Here is a 21,331-nt window from a genome sequence, read left to right on the forward strand (position 1 = left end):
AATTAAACCAAACATAACCTTAATTTCCCCTTCTATTTCCTTTCCAATTACGCAAGTGTATGGTAGGGACTACTCTTCCTCCACGTTATTATATATTCTCTACAATGGAACGTCTCAGTTGGATCGGATCCACAGAGACAACATCAGGGTCAAACAAAAGCCGAATGAGTCAAACCAGTTCAATCAGATGAGTTCCATCCGTCTGATTTGCGTATTTCTCACAAAGCTTTCATCAAACGGAACTTTTCTTATTATAATGCAATTAAATACAATAAAAATAACTTTTTAATCTTCTATATCTCATAATTTGTAGCTCAGGCTGAAATGTAAAAGCGTTTTCAAGGCACCAATTATTGAAGGACCTCTGCTCATTGATAAAAAGAAGAAATAAATTAGTATATAAATATTTCCCTTTTGCTTCTTCTGCAATTACTACATTGCACCATTACTTGTTGAAGCTGTTGCGAATATTCTGCACAGACCAAAACCAAGGAATATACCTGAAAAAGAAAGCAGGGTTGACATTTACCTTAGTTTATATTATTTTGGTTTGCAAGCTGTTTGTGAATTCAATGACGGAATTCATCATTAGGTTTCCCGTCTAAAGCTGTAATACATTCTCTTCTCCCTGAATCCAAAGTTTTAAGTGTCTGATGATTAGAATGGAATGGACTGATTTGGTAAGTAGTGGATGTGATTAAATGGTTACAACCTCAAAATTTTGGGTATGATTAATTGGTTTGAACAAGCCAAATTAAAGCATTCTTGATACATAAATCTATATGGAGAGGGGAAAATTGATTAATGAGATATTAGGTTTTATTTTTGAAGATATTTGTATTTTTTTTTAAATTTATTTTGGTATTAATTAATATTCTTCTTCTGGGTGGATAAGCAATTTATTTATGGGAAAAATTGACAATACTTAAATGTGACAAAATTACCCCTTTTAATAATGGTTTTTATGATAAAAGGGTCATTATCTTATTTGCCTAACCGTTCACTGAACAATCACAATACCATCCATAAACCTTGTACTAAAGTTTAAAATCAATTACCAAATGTATTTACTTACGCAAATCATTTTATTATGGCCTCTTTGTTTTGCTTGGGTTGCAAAGCTTAAGCTGTCATTTCTTTTATGCTTTCCTTCGTAAAAAAGGTTTAGTGCATTATAAAAACGTTTATGAACATTCAAAGGCTGGCTTTAGTAGAACAGCAAGCATCTCACAACTCCAAATTAAGCAATTAATAATACAGCATTGCCTGAAGCTTTCATTATTTCTTTATTTTTCCTTCTTTCTTGGAACCAAAGTTAAATCAACTCATTGAATAAATTGTCTGATAAGATATACAGCAAGGAACCCATAGAAACGGAATATCTCAATAACAATCTTCATTAAGCTTTGGTCTGGTTCAATTCGAAGTGTGGACAATGGTTGATAGCTTAGCTACACGATGGAGGGAGCTTAATGGCGAGGACAACTGGAAGAACCTCTTGGACCCTCTTGACATTGACCTGCGGCGAGTCATCATTCACTACGGCGAAAGGGCTCAGGCCACCTATGACACCTTCAACAGTGAGAATGCCTCCATGTTCGCCGGAAGTAGCCGGTATTCAAAGGCCAACTTCTTCTCAGGGCTGTTTCTGGAAAAGGGAAATCCATACAAATACAATGTAACGAAATTCTTGTATGCTACATCCCGAATAGATGTTCCAGATGCATTTATCATCAAGTCATTGTCGAGGGAAGCGTGGAGCAGAGAGTCGAATTGGATGGGCTATGTCGCAGTGGCCACAGATGAAGGGAAGGCCGTGCTTGGCCGGAGGGACATTCTGATTGCGTGGAGAGGGAGCGTGCAGGCCTTGGAATGGATCGACGATTTCGAATTCATCTTGGTTTCGGCGTCTAAGATACTGGGGGCCAAAACTGATGCAAAGGTGCACCAGGGTTGGTTATCCATCTACACTTCTGACGACCCAAGGTCACCCTACAATACAACCAGTGCTAGACAACAGGTGGAATTTGCTGAAAAATTTGCAGCATTGCTTTCAATTTTGAGAAATTTTAAATTGAATTGAGGGTTCGTTTGGTTTGCAGAAATAGGGAGTTTTGGTTGGGCAGAATTGGAATATCATTCCTATTCTTGGTGGATATTCTCCATTTAAATTTAAACTTGCAAATGATAATCCATTCCAGTCAATTCTGATTTTGATTACAAAGATTGCGATTCTTGACTGTAAAATTTCAGGTTTTGGAAGAGGTGAAGAGGCTAGTGGAGGAATTCAAGGAGGAGGAAATCAGCATAACCATAACCGGCCATAGCTTGGGCGCGGCACTTGGAATACTGAACGCAGTAGACATTGTGGCCAATGGATTGAACAAGCCCACCGACCATCCCGACAAAGCCTGTCTAGTTACTGCCTTTCTCTTTGGCTGTCCCCTCGTCGGAGACGCCAACTTCCAAAATGTCTTCTCCACTTTGAATTCCACCCAACATCTTCGACTTTTACGTATTCGTAACGCCATAGACGTCGTGCCCAACTATCCACCAATGATCGCCTATACCCAAGTTGGGGAAGAGCTGGTGATTAACACCGATACGTCACCGTTCTTGAAGGAATCAGCGGAGCCAATGAGCTGGCACAACTTAGAGATCTATCTGCATGGAATTGCAGGAACTCAAGGCAGTTCAGTTCTTCCTGCAACCACCAATAAAACACGGACGCGATCCCGGTCTAGTTCAAGTTCGAGTTCAAAGCACCCTGTGATCCACCATTTGATGGGTTTAGCGTGTCCATGTTTTGTTGCTGCAGCGAGCTCTGCTCAAGGGACTAGTGAAGGTGGTGAATTCAAGCTGGTGGTTAAGCGTGATATCACGCTGGTGAACAAAGTAATGGACGCACTGAAAGATGAATTTCATGTGCCGGCTAAATGGTGGTGCGAGAAGAACAAGGGGATGGTTCAAGAAGACGATGGGTCTTGGAAGCTGATGGACCACGAATCAGATGCTCTTGACTTCTGAATGTTCATCATCCATTTATTTATTTTGTTTTACTATTCATTGAATGTGTAGTGCACGTAATATACTACACTTTAATTATTTGTGTGTATGTTGTGCGGTGAAGACCAAGATGAGGATTACTACATGGTGCGTGTTTGGTGTGCATCAATCTTGCCACCATCAAGAGTTCGATCTCCGTCATACTTTCAGTCTAAAATTTTAAAAATTCATAATATAACAATTCTATATATATATATATATATATATATATATATATATATATATATATCATTGGCCTACTTTGAGAACTGAATTCTCAGAGTTTTTTACTAATTGCTCAAATCGGCTAGATTGGAGTTTTTGTTCAAATCCAGTTTGGTTTAGTCTAATAGTTGAACTTAGTGCTTTGATGCCACTGTTGGAAGGGTTAGGATCCATTATATGGATGGCCAAACCAACCTATATGGTCGGGCAAAATTTCAAAAATTTCCTAATCCTTCTAGGAATCAAATTCCCTATGTTTTAAAAAAATTGCATTTTTTAGGACCGGTCTTACACTAAACTGGACCAGATTTGAAATCAAACAAAGAAATAGATGTATACCTGATATTGATACCATAAACGCAAATTCCAAGGAGGAAGTTCACACCCAAATTAATCCTGAAATCAGCTTCCATTGAAGATAGCATAATGTATTCTTGAAGCCGGTTCAATAACAGTTTTCTGCAAAACTGAGATCTAACTACTTAAATCGAACTGAGGATGATGAGTCTGATATCCCCTGAATTTTTCTTGCAAAAATCAAAGAAAAAACTGATGTATATCAGTCCTAAATAGCTGATGTCGAACTAGAAAAAATTATGAGACAAAAGGATGCAGAGATGACAAAAAACTACAAAAATATGAAATTGTCTTGGATTGATCCGCCCCCTCATCTTTTATAATATCTTATGGAGCTATCTCCTAATCTTATTAGGAGATAATCCATATCTAAATCAGATCTGAACTCTAATTAGATATATACCTAATCTTCTTATAAGATTAGGTGCTTCATACCCAGATCCAAACCCAAATTTGCCGTAGAGTTGTCACGACTCAAGTGTGTTGCATTTGCCAATTCAAGTTTAATTTTTATGATTGTTTAGGTACACATAACCATACTGAGAATAATCATCAGTGAAAGTTATGAAATAACAGTTTTAGTTTTGTATCTTAACATTCACAGGACCACTTATATCAGTATGTATAAAATCAAGTGTGCCTGTAATTCTTTCAAGTTTACTTGTAAATTGTGTTTTTGCCATGACTCACAAGTTGGTAGATCTTCCATAGTGAGAAAATATAGAGGACCATCCTTCACCAATCTTGTGATGCATTCTATATTAATATGGCAAGTTGGTAATACCACATGCACATGGGATTAACTATATCACGTGTTCTTTTCTTAGGGATGTGTTTTGATATGGTTTCATTCATATTTGTTTCTATAAAGACCATTCTCAAGTTTTCTGTAAATAAGGAATTTTTTATTCAATTTAATTATAATTTTATTACTAAATAAAATAGAATAAGAATCCTTACATAGTTTAGAAAATGAAATCAAATTTCTTCTAAGCTATAGAACATAAAGACAATTTTTTAATGTAACTATTCTTTTTCTAAAAATTAAATACTATTCCAATAGCAGCAACTGCAATAGTTGTAGTTGTCCCCAAGTAAAGCACAACCTCGTCAACATTTAGTCTTTTGCTTTCTTTGAGCCCTTGCAATGTGTTATATGCATGAGTAAAAGTCCTAGAATCAATACATCGGGATGTAGAAGTAACCAACAGATTGGTCTCTATGACCCGTGTTTCGAAATTACCGTATTTCTTCTACTTGAGGATTTCTAGATATTGAGGACAATTCCTCTTTCAATACTTGTTACTAGCAACATTATCCAATTTCTCGAACATGAGTAATAGTTAAGGTTATATATTCAATCCGCACAGTTGGGTCCCTTAAATTTGTTGTTGTCTAACAATTTAGCGAACTGTTCGTGCGCCATTTCTCTTAAAAGGCACGATTAATTAGTCCACAACCTTAATGTTGTTTCATGTTATCTTTCATACAATGGACTTTTATCTATGTTTCATCTTCATTTGTTCATCTTTGAGATTTCCCTCCTATCTCAGTGATGAGGACATAGGTCATGTCCTTAGAAATGTTGAAAATCACATAGGTGCGCGAGCCAACTGTTTCAATAGTATAACCCTAATCAGTTTTTGTAAAGGATCAGATATCCACCCATCCAATGATCTTTTCCTTTGGTCTCCATCAAACAAGGTTTATTACCATTTTAGGTTAAACCTTTCTAACTGGTAAGTGCAGACCGGTCATATTAGGAGCCCCAAGGTACCGTGGAAGAGTCTTCCATTTTATGATAGACCACTCCCACTAGTATATGACTCCCCTATCATCTAATGAAGCAATTCCACTGATTGTCTCAGTTAAATGAATATCCCAAATTTTATGGTGCATCTCCACCCACCAAATCAACCCGTTTTCATGCTGATGATGGAAGGCCTTTAGATATATCATCTTATGATGTTCTCTATCTCATTGCACTTATATTAATCATGAGAGAATGTGTATATTAATCAATAAGTTAGATTTAAGTCATACCATAGTGGTTCCCACTGACTTTCATAAAGTCAGATTCAAATGGGCCCTTAATGGGCTTGGGTTCTTGTAAGTTTCCTATTGAGGAGGAAGTTATTCAATGGGCCCATTGGAAAAGGAGATAATGCAATGATCAAGAAGCATCATGGCAATGATGTGCATTCAGCCATGATGTTTGTGGAGAGCCACATAAGTCAATACATGGGCTAAGCACTTATGACACATGAACAAATTACATCCATTCAACACATCTCATACACATATATAATTGATTCATATAAATTGGAAACTTATGAAACCCAGATTCATTTAGATTAACACATGATCAACGCATCAATTTACTAAATTATCTAATGATTTTGTCTTGGTATATGGGCTAAACTACAAAAAGCAGTCCGACACATATAGTAGTCCATGCTAAAATGGGCTTGTCTTGCTTTAGTCTAACATAAAAAGGGTTTAGCATGGACCCAATTGGTCCATGCAACCAGTCATCAAACCCCTGGCGTAGACTGATTTTGGTCACTTAACTAGTGATTTAAGGGGCTATGATCAGACCCCAAAGAACCATAGGTTTGGCTCAACAAAATTGGACCAAAACTAGGTTAGATTGGCCTAGGGTTTGGTGTCCAAAACATGCATCGATTCACATTGGTAATGATCTGAAATTCTCAGTTATGATTCACAATCATATCAACAAATAAATAGCAGATAATTAGAAATAAATGGCTAAGGCTGATAGTGTGATGGTCCAAATCCAATCCGAACAAAAGCTACATCCTTACAAAACTACAATCTGTAGATTGATCTTCATCTACAATCTCTGTCTTCTCCACAAGCTCCAATGGTTTCTTCAATGTAAACAAATAGAAAACCCTAATTTCTACTGCTTACATCAGAGAAACCTAATATATTCTTTTAGAAAAGAAAAAAAGTAATTAATTATAGACCAAATAATCAAATTAATAAATTTGGTGTGAACTGATCTTATCAATATCGAGCTGAGGCGAGCTTCCGCCCATCGACAACGACAGCTTGCTTCGAAACCGTCTTGCGCGCCGCATCCATTCTAACAACATTACCGCAACTACAGGAACAACTCACCAAACCATGTGCCACAAGACCTGTGGGTGACTTGTAACAACCATGCAAATCTAGCAACTAACAGGGCAACTCCCCCAAATTGCAGAAATAACTCCACAAAAGACTCAAAGACGTTGCCTAATGGCACCTGAACATTAGATAACTATAAATAGAACCCAAGATCACTTTAAAAGGTATGTGCACTAAAACTTTTGAACTCTCCCAAAGATTCTCACTAGATCTTCTTTCTGAGTTAAGCATTAGAGTGTTTTCCTAGGTAAAACATACCTAGGCACTCTAATCTATCTTTCTTTACATCATCTCTCAGCTCAGACTCCCAGCTCAGCATTATCAAGACTAAACTCAGTTTGAGCCACCTCATCAGACACGAGGGAGTGAACGAATTGTGCATCATCAGGAGCTAAGGGCATATACTGTCTAACAGATCTACATCGTCTTCACTGACCTAAATAGGGCCTGTCTGAAGGACAGTTTCCCCTGCCAAGGATTGACTAGCTTGTTGATGCAACGACAAGGCATAAGCTCCTGAGTTTCATGGATGCCTTCTCTAGTTATAAACAGATCTAGATGGCCTTGAATGATGAGGAGAAGACAACCTTCATCACTAACCAAGGACTATACTACTACAAAGTGATGCCCTTCAGCTTGAAGAATGCTGATACCACTTATTAGAGGCTAGTGAACCACATTTTCAAGGAACAACTCAACCGAAATGTGGAATCCTATGTGGATGACATGCTGGTGAAGAGCAAGAAAGTCGAGCAATACTTGACTAAGCTAAAGGAAGTTTTTGGCACCCTCAGGAAGGACCAGATGTAGCTCAACCGACTAAGTGCCCTTCAACGTCAGCTCCGACAAGTTCTTGGGCTTTATGGTCAAGTAGAGGGGAATCAAGACAAATCCAGAAAAGATCTAAGCCATCCTTGACATGTAGTCACCACGGACATACAAAGAAGTGCAACACCTCACTAGATGAATAGATGCATTGAGTAGATTCATGTCAAAATCCGCGAACCGGTGCCTGTCCTTCTTCAAAGCATTAATAAAGGTGAAGGACTTCTAATGAACAAAGGAGTGTGAACAGTCATTCCAAGAATTGAAAAGCTACCTGAGCTTGCCACTTCTGCTCACAAAACCAAGCCTGAGAAACCATCTCCTGCTCTACCTATCCACCAACGACAAAGTGGTTAACTCGGTCCTAGTAAAGGAGGAAGGTCATACGCAAAGGCCGATGTACTACACCAGAAAGGTCCTCATGGGAATAGAGATATGGTACTCGAACCAAACGAAGGTTTCCCAGGTTTCGTCACCTCGGTGTAGAAGCAGGTCCTATAAAGGATGGAGACATCTAGGTGCCTGATCAAATGGAGTGCAAAACTAAGTGAGTTTGACATCAACTACACACCTTGGCCCACCATCAAAGCCCAAATCCTAACCGACTTCCTAGCTGAATGCACTTTCTTAGTGCAGAACCTAGCTGAGGTCCCACTATCCTGGACTCTCCATGTGGCTGGGTCATCCAATTAGGAAGGCAGCAGCATTGGGTTCAACCTCCTACCCTGTAGTATGCCTTGAGGTTCGAGTTCAAGGCATTTAACAATGAGGTGAAGTACGAAACCCTGATAGCTAGACTTCAACTTGCCCTGGACACCAAAGTGAGGCATGTAGAAGCCTACAATGACTCTCAACTGGTGGTCAATAAGGTTACTGGCAAGTTTGAAGCAAGAGAGCCCACTATGGCAAGTTACATGTAGAAAGTGCAAGGGCACATCAAACAACTCAAGCACTTCACGATATAGTAGATCTCTATAGATGAGAACATCTGAGCCGATGCACTGTTAAAGCTTGCCAGCTCGCCGTGTGCTGACCTCAGCACCATAGTCAGAATGGACACTTTAGCATAGCCCAACATTTCAAAAGCAGCTCTGGTAGTTTTCATAGTCCAACAAGAGTCATCAGGGATGGATCACATCATACAGTACCTCCAGGATGACACCCTCCTAGTAGACCAAATCGAATCAAGAAGACTTGCCCACAGGTTGGCCAGATCTATGTCGGTTGTAGACTCTACCCTACCTGAGGTGTCTCCCTCCAATAGTGGTTAACTACATCCTCAAGGAGATACACAAGGGTATTTCCACAGACGACCCCAATGCATGGACCCTGGCATACAAGGCACTTCGGCAGGGTTACTTCTGGCCCACCATGAAGCAAGAAGCAACCCAACTCGTCCGAAGGTGTGACATTTATTAGAGATACTCAAATCTCTACCACCAGCTAGCAGCTCCCCTCACGCCCATTCCTAGTCCGTAGCCTTTTGCCCAATGGAGGATAGACATCCTCGGAGCATTCCCCACTATAGCCGGACAAAAAAAGTATTTCCTCCTCAGGGTAGACTATTTTCACATAGTGGATAGTGGTTGAACCCTAGGCATGCATCACTATGCACAACGCCCAAGGGTTCCTATGGATAAACATCATCTAATGTTTCAACACTCCTTTGAGTCCTCATCACTAACAATAACTCCTATTTTATCAACAAAAAATTTGAAGCCTTCTGCACAGAACTCAAGATAGATCACTGGACAACAGCTCATTGACCATAAATCAAAGGACAAATTGAGGTGACCAAACAAACATTGGACCACGGTCTAAAGACTATACTCGACAAGGCCAAGGGTAGGTGGGTCGAGGAACTATCGAGCATCCACTAGGCCTAAAGAACCACTCCGCGTACTGGAGAGACCCCACTCAGATTGGGTCCCCTACTCTCTAGACTGATCTCTACGACAATGAAATGAACAATGATGATCCCCATGCAGAGATCAACCTAGTAGAAGAAGCTTGATATAAATCACACATCAGGATGACAACGCGGTAGCAGAGGATGGCCAGGTACTATGACTCCAAAGTTTAGAGGAGAGAATTCAAGACAAGAGACCTCGTCCTCCACAAAGTCATAGTGCCCAAGCCAAGAGAAGGAAAGCTCAGACCTAAATGGGAGGGACCATATAGAGTGATCAGAGTCCTTGACCCTAGCACCTATAATCTAGAAGACCTCAACGAGAAGCTGGTAACGAGGAGCTGGAACATTGGGAATCTACGGATGCATTACTAATGATTAAAGATGAACACCAACTCTACACAAAGTTCAAGAAATAATGTCCCCTTTTTTGTGTTCAGTAGACAAGTACACACCACACACACCTTTCCATCCAAATTCTAATGGCTAGGGACTTCGAAACATGTCATAGCATGCACTAGCTCACACATTGCCCATGTCGAGCCGATCTAGAGTGACTTACAAACCTGGTCAAACTAAAGCGGCTGAGGCATAAAGCCAAGCAGGGCCTATCAAGTACCCCGGGAATGACGTCCCCGCCATAATGGCAAGAGGATGACCACCGAACTCCACACACCTAGTTGACTAACATTCGGAGTAGAGCTAGTTGAGGACCATGTTTAGCCCAATCAAAGAGTGTAAGGCTCTCCAAGACCAAGTGACACCATGCTCCCCAACACCATTGAGAGCTCGAAAGCACCTCGACCAGAATTAAACCGAGGCCATGAAGTTGAAGACCTTGGCCACATGTCGTCAAAGTCAAGACCTCGGCGTGGCCTATAGACCCTATTAACCAATCAGATTGATGTATAAATACATTTACTGTAGATGAATAAAAGTACATAATTGTTTCATGTTATCATTGGTGATTTCTGTGCAATTACCCCTTAAACTAGACACTTATAAGACTTGTGTTAGCTTAGAATGTTCTCAACTATTGGAAAGACTTGGGGAGTTTATCCTACCAAGGCTGACACTGATGTGCTGCCAAAGAAGTTGGGGTAGCTTGTCTCAATTGTTAGGGTTAGACTCTAAGCACATGTAGTGTATGTTTGGTTGAAGCATTGAACCCAGACCTTTTTCTAGTTATACCCTAGACCTTGGACACTAATGGACAAGACTGGGAAATTACACATAACCCCTAGACTTGATTATGGTACTAAACTAGGTGTAGGATTAGGCTGCTTTTATTATGCCAATTAGTGGGATCCTTTAGGGGTGAAAACCTAGGTATGTTGGGGCAATCTGAAAATTCACTTAAGTGGGTGATCATAGTGATAGGATCATCCCCTTTGTAGAACAAAGTGAATGATCGGGACTGCATTCTCTTTAGTGGAAACCAAAACTGACAGCAATGGATTTCGACCGTGTTTGAGATTTGTTTTGTAGTATATATATATATTATTTTTTAAGAAAAATGTTTGAAAATGTTTTAATTCTCAGGACCCATTCAAGTAGAAAGTGTGACACTGCACCTTGCATTCAGGGGAGAGGTCCTTCCCTATCGAGCAGTGTTTGATCATTATGAGCTAAGAGGTTAAATGTAAGAGACCACTAAGGGATAATTACCTGATGGGCTATATCTTGCTTAAGTCTATTATCCCTGAGCCTTCATAGGATGGTTTGACTCAAGGATCATTTGACTTTAAATGTTGGGCCAATTTTGAGCCCATAGTGATGAGCATATGGGTTCACTGCATTTGGCAATGAATTTGGCCAGGCATTTTCACAAAGGTTGGGCTGAACCCATGTAGGCTTATGTGAGGTCATTATTGGGGTCTCATGACATATAAATCAAACCTAAATGGGCAGAAACTCTCTTGGGACGTGATCCACTTACTTAATGGGCCTAAGGCCCATGATTAATATGATTAATCAAGATGTCATATGATAGCTTAAGTAGTCATGTGACATGGGCAAACATGGGTTTGGAGCACCCATTCTCATAAGAGGATAAGACCTATCTACTAATTGAATCCAGATCCAAATAGAGATTTGGATCAAACCTCCAAATTCAATTAGGAGTGGTGCTACTTAAGGATTAAGAAAAGGGAGATCGAACTACTTCATATCACTCTGCTTTCATCTCTCTTTGCTCTTGCCGCCCTAGAAACCCTAGTTCGATCTTTGATTTTGGGGACTGATCTTGATAAGTTCTATCTTTGATTTTTGCAAGAAAAATATAGAGAAAAACCGTAATCACCTCGTAGGGTGCTCGCACATCACTCTCCTCTGGTAGCAAGCAAAGCCAGTTTGCTAAGAATCCATGGCAAGTTCATCAAGGGTGATCCGGTACTCCTCGGACTCCTTATACCTTGCCATCGCTTCTTCCTCGACACAAAACATCCTCGCCTCCACCTCCTTGGCCACCTTCTGTGCCTTGTCATGATCCCCCTTGAGCTCACAAGCACGACTCTTTAGAAGTCACATCTTTTCATTCTTGGCCGCTGCTGCTTGCCTCAATTTAGCCATCTCTACCTGCAGATGGGAGAACTTGCCCTCCCGAGCCTCGGCCATCTAACGAAGGGTGCACATTCGGTTAACCATTGTCATCACCGCATAGACAACCTACAAAAGGAAAATGCAAGTCAAAAAGCATAGCAAATCACAATGAAGAACAGAAAAGACAATGCAAAGAGTCTTACCACGATAAACTCCCTGATGGCTGCACTCTCTAGCACCCCGTTCATATAATTATTGGTCTCCCTACCGATGTCAGCAATAGAATTCCCCTAGCTAGCTACTCGGGCATGCCCTCAGTTTCTTGAGTGTTCTCGTGCCAAGCACTCCAAGTTGGCCTGTACACCTCGACCGCCTGCTCTGCTAGACTAGATAAGACCTCAAGACATCCCCGTGGTGTAGTAAGGCACAACATGTGGTGGAAACTCATTAGAGCCAACATCCACCACGTCTCCCTCAATAGGCCTTGGCCTCTTATGCTGCCGAGGAGTTATAACATCAAAGTGGCACTGCTAATGAACCGCCCCAGCCTAGGCCGCCACCCCCTCAACACGATAGCTTGCATGCGTCTCGTTCACTCCTCCTCGTCAATGACCACCATATCTACTAGAGAATACTAGTCAATCAAAGTTGAAGAAATGAAAAAAGAAGAAAGACACTTACAAAAGCAATGATGGAACAATCGAGGACTCCATCGGCCCGGTATGGATCAACATAGAGAATGATGTGTACTCCTACATGTCTACCCTCTCTATCTGCTTCATGGTCGCTAACTCCCCCCTAGAAAGCTCGGCCTCAGTCAATGCCTTCACCTTGGTCCTCGGGATTTACAACTCAGCAGAGAATGGCCACCCCTTGGTCAACGCACGAAGAAGAACCCCTCATTCCAATGTTTCACTGAGGAGGGGGCTCTGATGAGCATCTAATTGTGTTGTTGAGCCAAGAAGTAATAATTGCCCTACTAGTGCTTCTTCAGGTGTAGAAAGTATGTGGACATAGGCAGGGTGATGTCCATGTTGTGAACCAAGCAGTAACAAATGAGGCTAACCAAGTATCTAAAGGAATTGGACACCATCTAGACTAGCTAGACACCGTACCACTTCAACACCGTTGTGATACCCTCACTCAAAATAAATCTCAGCCCCGCTATCAAGTTGTGCTCGTAGACGCAAAGTTCACCCAATCAAGTCAAGGTAGCCCTCTCACTGATGCTAGGATACCTCAATTCGTACTCATCGGGAATGCAGTAATGGGCCCTAATTCGGGCCAGGTCTCCAAGTACCAACCTACAAGGTGAAGATGCAAAGTGGTTGTTGAACAAATAGGAGCACCGAGCCCCTCTTCTGACATAATGTCTACTTTGGCCTCATTGGATTCCCCGACCTTGGCCTCTCGGAGGGCCACAACCTCCTCCACTGCGGCACCCTCACCCTCAAGCACATCGACCTCGACCTCGTGGGCATCGATCTTGCGGGCTATGAGCACAATGGCCTTAGGGTGAGACCCCGGTTCGGACTCACTACCTGACATGCAAGATCTAAGCAAAGAGGAAGAACAAAAGACAAGAAGGAAGATGAAGACATCTTACTAAAGAGTTACACTGTGGAACACCTAAAGCATTAGCTGAGGACTAACTCTCACTAAGCTCCTATGATCGCCCACTCAAAATGACAAAGCAAAATGGCTCACCACCTCCCCTTTTATAGGAAGAACCAACAGTCCAAATCTGCTCAAATCAATGGCATCGATTTGATGCTGCACTCCGCACGAGCGTGACCTCGAGAAGATGAAACGATGCATCCACCAACTCGTAACAGAAATGGCACTAGCACTGAACTAAATGGTCCATTGGCATGTTGTTGTAGGCACCCAAAAATAAACCTCTACTCGTAAAGATGGAATGTAGTAGTGCGAGTAGGGATAGTTCCCACAGAGAGTATCTAACCCAAATTATGTGCTACATTAATCAAAGATGGAGGGGGGTGTATGTAACGAAAATCAGAATTAAAATAAGGAAAATCAGAATTAATAAAGAATGCAATTTAAAGGAGAATTTAGGTAACTTCGAGTGATGAAATTAATCAAGGAACAAATCTTGGTCTAGGATAACATCCACCATCATAATTACACTACTTCTCATCAATGCAAAGATAAATCAATCCAGACTTTGAATATTCATCATAGGAATTAATTTCCTACATCTTCCTACTATCAGTTACTTAGAAAACAAGTGATCCTTTTAACCTTACTACTGAACAACTCGTAAACAAGTGTTAAAGATTTAATCCAGCAATAGCATTAAGCATTAGAGATCGATGAAGCTAAACAACACAAGCACAAGCGATTGCATTTAATTTAGTCAACTGTTCTTCCTAGGATCTGGCAATTTCTTACACAACAAATCATTAAATCCTAGTTACTTCGTAGATTAGAGGGATCAAACAATTACGGATTTGATATCTAATCTAGCAATAGATTGTAACGAATAATAAACTAGTAGGCCTTCTTAGCAATCAAACGAAACAATCATAGATATAAACATAGAAGAACATTCAATATCCAAAGCATGAATTCAACAATAAAAACCAAATTAGATCTCACAATTCGGTGGATTCTAGGGCTTCTGCTTCCTTCGACAAAGTACAAGAGTTTAGCCATGCATGGTTATGGTGAAAACTCCAAGAAAATCAGAGAATGAAGAAGAGGGGCGGAGAGAAGAAAAGAGAAGAGAAGAGAGGTTCAACTACTCCCAATCTGCCTCCTTCTCTCTAGGGTTGAGTGATGCCTTGGATGCTAGTCCGCCCCCTTTATATAGACTTCGGAGGGAGCTATCTCCTGCTCCTCTAAGGAGTTCTTTCTTCAATGGGAGTTTAGTTCTCTAATAGATAATGCCTAGATTAGATCTAATCTACTCCTATCTCTTAACTGGTAATCTTAATCTCTCTTATCCTTCTAGAATTACAATAGAAAATTGAATCTGATAGGACTCTTTGATGTTTCTTATTCTTGCATTCGTATTGGACTTCTTCAATGAATTGGGCTGCTGCAAGGTTTCTCTACGAATTGGGCTTCTGTTGCGAACTGGGCTTCTCTATGAATTGGCTTAGACTTCGGGCTCAATTTTGATATTGATGCAGTCTGAATCTATCACAAATCAAAGATGAAAGTTGTAGAGTTTTTCCTTGTCATTTCAATGCATCTTGAATCATCTCAATCGAAGTCCGGATGGGAGATTTATGCCTAGATTACTGCACGGCGCTGAAACTATGCAAAATTACCCGATTAGCCTTATTTTTCACCCTACGCCTTCTTTCGTGCCCTAAATCGAAATACAAGAATAGTGAGTCCAATTAGGTACTAAATAAGTGTATAAGACTGAATATTAAGAGATAAAAATCTAATAATTTTTATTCTCATCACCCAGCGAACCGGTGTCACCCTAAGCTAGTTAACTCAAAGAAACTAGAATTCCTCAGCTACGGATCGTAGAACTCTTCCATATTGCGACCGAGCAGTACTACACTCCTTGACTTCAGAACAAGGGGAGTGGTGTTCGGGTGATAATTTTTATTCTCATCACCCAGCGAACCGGTGTTACCCTAAGCTAGTCAACTCAAAGAAACTAGCATTCCTCAGCCACGGATCATAGAACTCTTCCATATTGCGATTGAGCAGCACTACACTCCTCGACTTTAGAACAAGGGGAGTGGTGTTCGGGTGATGGTTGAGCTAGCCAAGTCAATGCCATGCATAATGGAAGAGCATAACTAAGGAGTGTCCCACACGGTCAAGGAAGTGAACTCTGTTAGGGAAAAGGAAACCACCCGAAGACCTTGGAAGGTGCCTTCATCTCGACAACCCAAGTAGCCCTATCCATTTAGGATGTGAACACCCAAATATTAATTGTTATCTATCCTTCTCTACCCTAATGACTTAAGCATCGGAATACCTACCCAGGGAACAACTCCTCGAGCCTTTGACCTTTCTCTAGGTTATAGATCTCGGTGCGCAGCTCCGTCCTTCCACTTCGGCCTCGCCTAGTTGGCAATAATATCTGATTGTGTCATTGGTTCAAAACACCTCGAGTCGAACAACATCATTGCCTATAAAGCATAAAGCCCTAATTTAGGGGGTCCGTATGGGAGGGTTGAGCTGAAGAGAGAAGCTTTGATTCAACTGCTTAATTTGAAGAAGCTTTGATTCAAACTCCTTTTTGTAGTTAAGGTCATGTTTGGTTGCAATGCAAATAAATTTGCACTGATGTGAAACTATGGCAATGCAAATGATTTCAATGTAAAGTCTAATCTATTCTTGTTTCAAATTTAGAGGTGTAAAATGGCCCGTGGGCTGTCCCAGGCTGTGCCTCCCTCCCTTGGAATATTTTGGGAGGTCAACCAAGCATGGCCAATGACCTAAGCCCACGTGGGCCCGTAGCGTGCCATGGGGTGAGCTGGTCTATGGGCCAAACCATGGACCTGGCCAAAGCTACTTATTTAAAAATATTGAAAAAAATCTTAAAAATTTTTATTTTATATGAATTTTGATGTATACAATTGTTCATATATACAATACTTGAATAAAATTGAAAACAATTATTTATTTTATTAATATATTATATACTATATATTATTATATAATTATAATTTATATTATATATATGGGTCGTGCTGGGTCGTGCTGCTGGTCGGGTTAATCTAGCCTACGGACCTAAAACTCCAAGCTCAGCATGGTCCGTGACCATTGGGCTGGGCTGGGCCATGCTGGGCTACAGGCGGCATAGCCCGATTTACACCTCTTTCAAATTTATCTTATAGGGGCATTTTAAGAATAAAAAAAAGATATAAGTCTTTAAAATAATGAATGCCAAATGCAGCCTCACATGCTTAAGAAGACGGACAAAGAGAAGTCATATGATTGTGAGGCACTCCAGTAAGCTATTCGAAGAGACTGAAATGGACAGCCCTCTAAGTGGCTCATCTATAGCTAATTAGGCACTTTACTACAAGAAAATTATGTGGTTGTTTGGTATTAATGGCATTTTATATGATTTTATTTTGAAAAATGAGAAAATCTGTTTTAAACGTTTTATAAGATTTTTTTACACCTCAGCACCATTACGTGCCACTAGGCACCATATAAGCCAAGCAGTAAGAAAACGGTCATAAAAATGAAAAAAGTCAGATTTTGACTTTTTCTTTTGATAAATTGCTGTAACGGTCTTAAAAATGAGCCATTTATCTGACAAAAGACTCAACCAACTAACTCTTTTTATGTTTTTTTGTTAAACGTATTTAAAATGTTGAGCTGGCACCGTATAACCACAGTCCAAGTGAACATTTTTTTTCTTAATATATTGATATAACTACAGGCATAAACCGTAGCTTTGGGGTCAAGTCAGGTTGCCCAAGGGTCAAGGCCTCATCTCTAACCTAATCCAAGTTAAAGTCAACTTTCTCAAACATAACCGAAAACCTGACCTTCAATCGAACCCGACTTTGGGCTTCAAGTTCCAGCTAACCTTTCTCAAACATTTCCTAATTTGAAACCCGTCAAAGTTGAATCCCTAATTATTGCAATTATGTAAATACGAAGATCAAGCAGCACTATTGAGTGTTGACAACCTAGATTCTTTGGGTGGCTGTTCATGCTTACTAGCTAATAGATGATATTGATAGACTGATGGTGGCTTTTGCTTCTATAAATCATTGTAGATGTGGCACATATCCCGATCCATCTTGACCATCCAATCGAAATCGATCTTGTAGCTCAGTCTAAGAAGTATAAGCATTACCAAGACCCTACCTTCGCCAATGAAAAACAGAACTAAATAATTAGTACATATCTAAAGAAAATCATACACCAACTATCATAGCCTATAGGTGTAATCTCTTAGAACTGCAATCATGCAATTTGAAAATGAAAGCAGAGTTGACATTTATTTCAGTATATACGTATTTTTTTTATAGATATACTTGCAGTTTGGTTAATCTTAGATGGTGATGGAGTTAGGCTTCACATTGCAAGTTTCATATCAAGATTAATTCTTCTGATCTCAGACCGGGTTGCGCTTGTGCATAAATTACAACTTGAAACTGTTGCACAGAACTGGTTTGACTAGCCAATACAATCTTGGAATATTATTAATACCTGACTCACCAACCAATGTTTTAATTTTTTTTAAGAAGTGTTAATTTTAATTTTAAAGTAAGCTAATGTTATCAGATTGGCCTCTGCTACTTTTTTAAAACATGTATGAACATTCCAAGGTTTTACCAGAATGACAAGCAAGCTCTCCAAAATACAATATTGTGTGTAAGGATTTCTTTTCTTTTGTTTAATTTCTTTCGTGTTGTTTTCCATTTCTTTTTTTTTTTTCAAATGTCGTTCGTAGTGAAGCATTTAGATTGTCTGGTAAGCACCTATGAAAAGGAATATAGATCTCTAGCTAAAACATTCTTCATCACTGTGATCCGGTTTGAAGTTCGGAAGATGCTCCAAAGCATAGCTACACGATGGAAGCTGCTTAATGGACAGAATAATTGGAAGAACCTGTTAGACCCTCTCGACGTTGATCTGCGGCGAAACATCATTCACTACGGCGAGAGGGCTCAGGCAACCTATGACACCTTCAACAGCGAGAAGGCCTCCATGTTCGCCGGAAGCAGCCGGTATTCAAAGGCTAACTTCTTTTCAAAGCTGGGTCTAGAGAAAGCCAATCCATACAAATACAGCGTAACCAAATTTCTGTACGCTACATCTCGGATCGATGTCCCGGATGCATTTATCATCAAGTCATTATCGAAGGAAGCGTGGAGCAGAGAGTCGAATTGGATGGGTTACGTTGCAGTGGTCACCGATGAAGGGAAGGCTGTGCTTGGCAGGAGAGACATTCTGATTGCTTGGAGGGGTTCCGTTCAGGCCTTGGAATGGATTAATGATTTCAACTTCATCTTGGTTTCAGCTTCAGGGATACTGGGGACCAAAAATGATCCAAACGTACACCAGGGTTGGTTGTCTATCTACACTTCTGACGATCCAAGGTCGGCTTACAATACAACCAGTGCTAGACAACAGGTGAAAACAATCATAAATTTAGCTTGTTTTTTAGTCTATATTATATATAACAACTGATGAGAAAAGATAATTGAGTTAGTTAAATCGTCGGTGATTGAAATGAATTTGATCAGGTTCTGGAAGAGGTGAAGAGATTGGTTGAGGAATTCAAGGATGAGGAAATCAGTATAACCGTAACCGGTCATAGCTTGGGTGCAGCGCTTGGAACACTAAACGCAGTTGATATCGTCGCCAATGGAGTGAACAAGCCCAAAGACCACCCAGAAAAGGCCTGTCTTGTTACAGCCTTTCTGTTTGGCTGCCCCGAGTTGGAGACGCCAACTTCCAGAAGGTGGTTTCAAGACTGGAAAATCTTCGACTGTTGCGAGTTCGTAACAGTTTAGACCTGGTACCCAACTATCCACTGGTAGGCTATTCAGATGTTGGACAAGAGGTAGTGATTGACACTAGACAGTCACCATTTCTGAAGAGTTCAGTGGATCCAGCGAATTGGCATAACATGGAGGGCTATCTGCATGGAGTTGCAGGAACTCAAGGGACTAAAGGTGGATTCAAGTTGGAAGTTGGGCGTGATATTTCGCTTGTGAATAAGTCTACTGATGCACTGAAAGACGAATATCTTGTACCTATGATGTGGTGGTGTGAGAAGAATAAGGGGATGATTCAAGGGGAAGATGGATCCTGGAAGCTGGTAGACCACGAACCAGACGCTATTTGAGTTTTGAATTAATGTTATGCTATCTGTTAACAATTAGCACATTTTTAATACATGCATGTTTCGTATATATATATATTCTGGGGTGATCTTGCAGTCATGATCTTCAAGTTTTCTTCCATTATTAGCTTTTTAAGTTTCTGTAACTGTAAATGTATATGACGGTTGTCAAGATTCAAGAAACAACAGCTGGCCATAAAGCCACGTGTGGAAAATCGGTTCCCTGTAAATCTATATATATTCGATCATCTAAGTTAATGAAATGCTACTTTCCAGTTCTTTTCAAGAATTCTGCTTTGGCTTTCATGGTATCAGAGCGGTGATCCGCCGCTGCGAAGAAGAAGAATTACCACCATGTCGTCGGATTTCGGAAGCAATTCGTCGTTCTTTCTTCATCCGTCCGATAGCCCAGGAGTCATGCTCGTTTCAACACCTCTCATTGGAGATAACTTCTCGATGTGGCAGCGGGCAAAGAAAAATTCTCTCTATGCCAATAATAAATTCGTATTTGTGGATGGATCGCTGCCAAAGCCACCTGAATCAGCAGGGAGGAAAGTGCCTGGATAAAGTGCAACTCAATGGAAGTTGCTCGGACATTCAATGCCCTGTAAAAGGAATTATACAACAGTGTGGCATTCATGACTGTACAGCTGAAATATGGAAGGAATTGGAAAAAGATTCTCACAAGGTAATACACCCCGTATTCATCAGTTGAAGCGATCTAATCATCACCACATACCTCACCAAACTCAAGACACTATGGGACGAGCTTGGGGCACTGTCACCCATCCGGAATGCACCTATGGAGCATCAAAGGCTTTCATGGCCGAAAGAGAGAATGAGAAACTCTATTAAAAACTCAATTTTTAATGGGATTAAATGATTTGTATAACACCATACGATCAAATATCCTTAGTTCAGATCCTTTGCCGACAATCAACAAAGCATATTCGTTGCTTGTACAAGACGAGCGTCATCAACGGATTGTCTCTGTTTGACCAGTACAGCCTGAAACAGCAGCTTTCAATGCAAGATTCGACAAATCTTTTGAAACTTCACGAGCACCGAATAATTTTGGATCTCGCCCACGATACAAGTGTGACTACTGCAAAAAATCTGGTCACACTTATGATCAATGCTACGAGTTGAATGGCTATCCAGTCAAGTGGGATAAGAATTGGTGAAAGACTGACAAATCATTTCCAAGATTGGATAAGCCTGCTTATTATGCTGCCTCAGCCTCTGATCAGACTCATTCCATAGCCGATGCACTATCACTGATTGCTAGTCTCAATATGCAGCAATATTCTCACCTTTTGTTACCATTGAACAAGGACCCTACAAAATTCGTTGCCGCCACATCTAAGCATACCAATCCCATTGAATGAATCATTGACAGCGGTGCCACCGATCATATGATTTCTTCCACTTCCCTCTTTTCTGAACAACAACAATTGGCTACAACAAAA

The 21,331-nt window shown here is 40.5% G+C and overlaps 1 protein-coding gene and 1 pseudogene across 2 annotated transcripts; both read left to right on the plus strand.

The window, feature by feature from the left end:
• Positions 1-1,432: 1,432 nt before the first annotated feature.
• On the plus strand, positions 1,433-3,027 carry LOC148877559 (phospholipase A1-IIgamma-like). The gene is made up of 2 exons (XM_088965842.1): positions 1,433-2,020; positions 2,254-3,027. Exons 1-2 carry the CDS (start codon positions 1,436-1,438, stop codon positions 3,025-3,027), a joined length of 1,359 nt encoding a protein of 452 aa, XP_088821968.1. The 5' UTR covers positions 1,433-1,435.
• Positions 3,028-18,503: 15,476 nt separating this feature from the next.
• LOC148877560 (phospholipase A1-IIgamma-like) lies at positions 18,504-19,932 on the plus strand (annotated as a pseudogene). Its single transcript, XR_016105498.1, has 2 exons — positions 18,504-19,147; positions 19,261-19,932. The product of XR_016105498.1 is annotated as a phospholipase A1-IIgamma-like (transcript).
• Positions 19,933-21,331: the final 1,399 nt, after the last annotated feature.

The sequence above is a fragment of the Nelumbo lutea genome, chromosome 1 (assembly GCF_056320005.1).
Source record: "Nelumbo lutea isolate HS-2025 chromosome 1, American lotus-T2T, whole genome shotgun sequence".
Lineage (NCBI taxonomy): Eukaryota > Viridiplantae > Streptophyta > Magnoliopsida > Proteales > Nelumbonaceae > Nelumbo > Nelumbo lutea.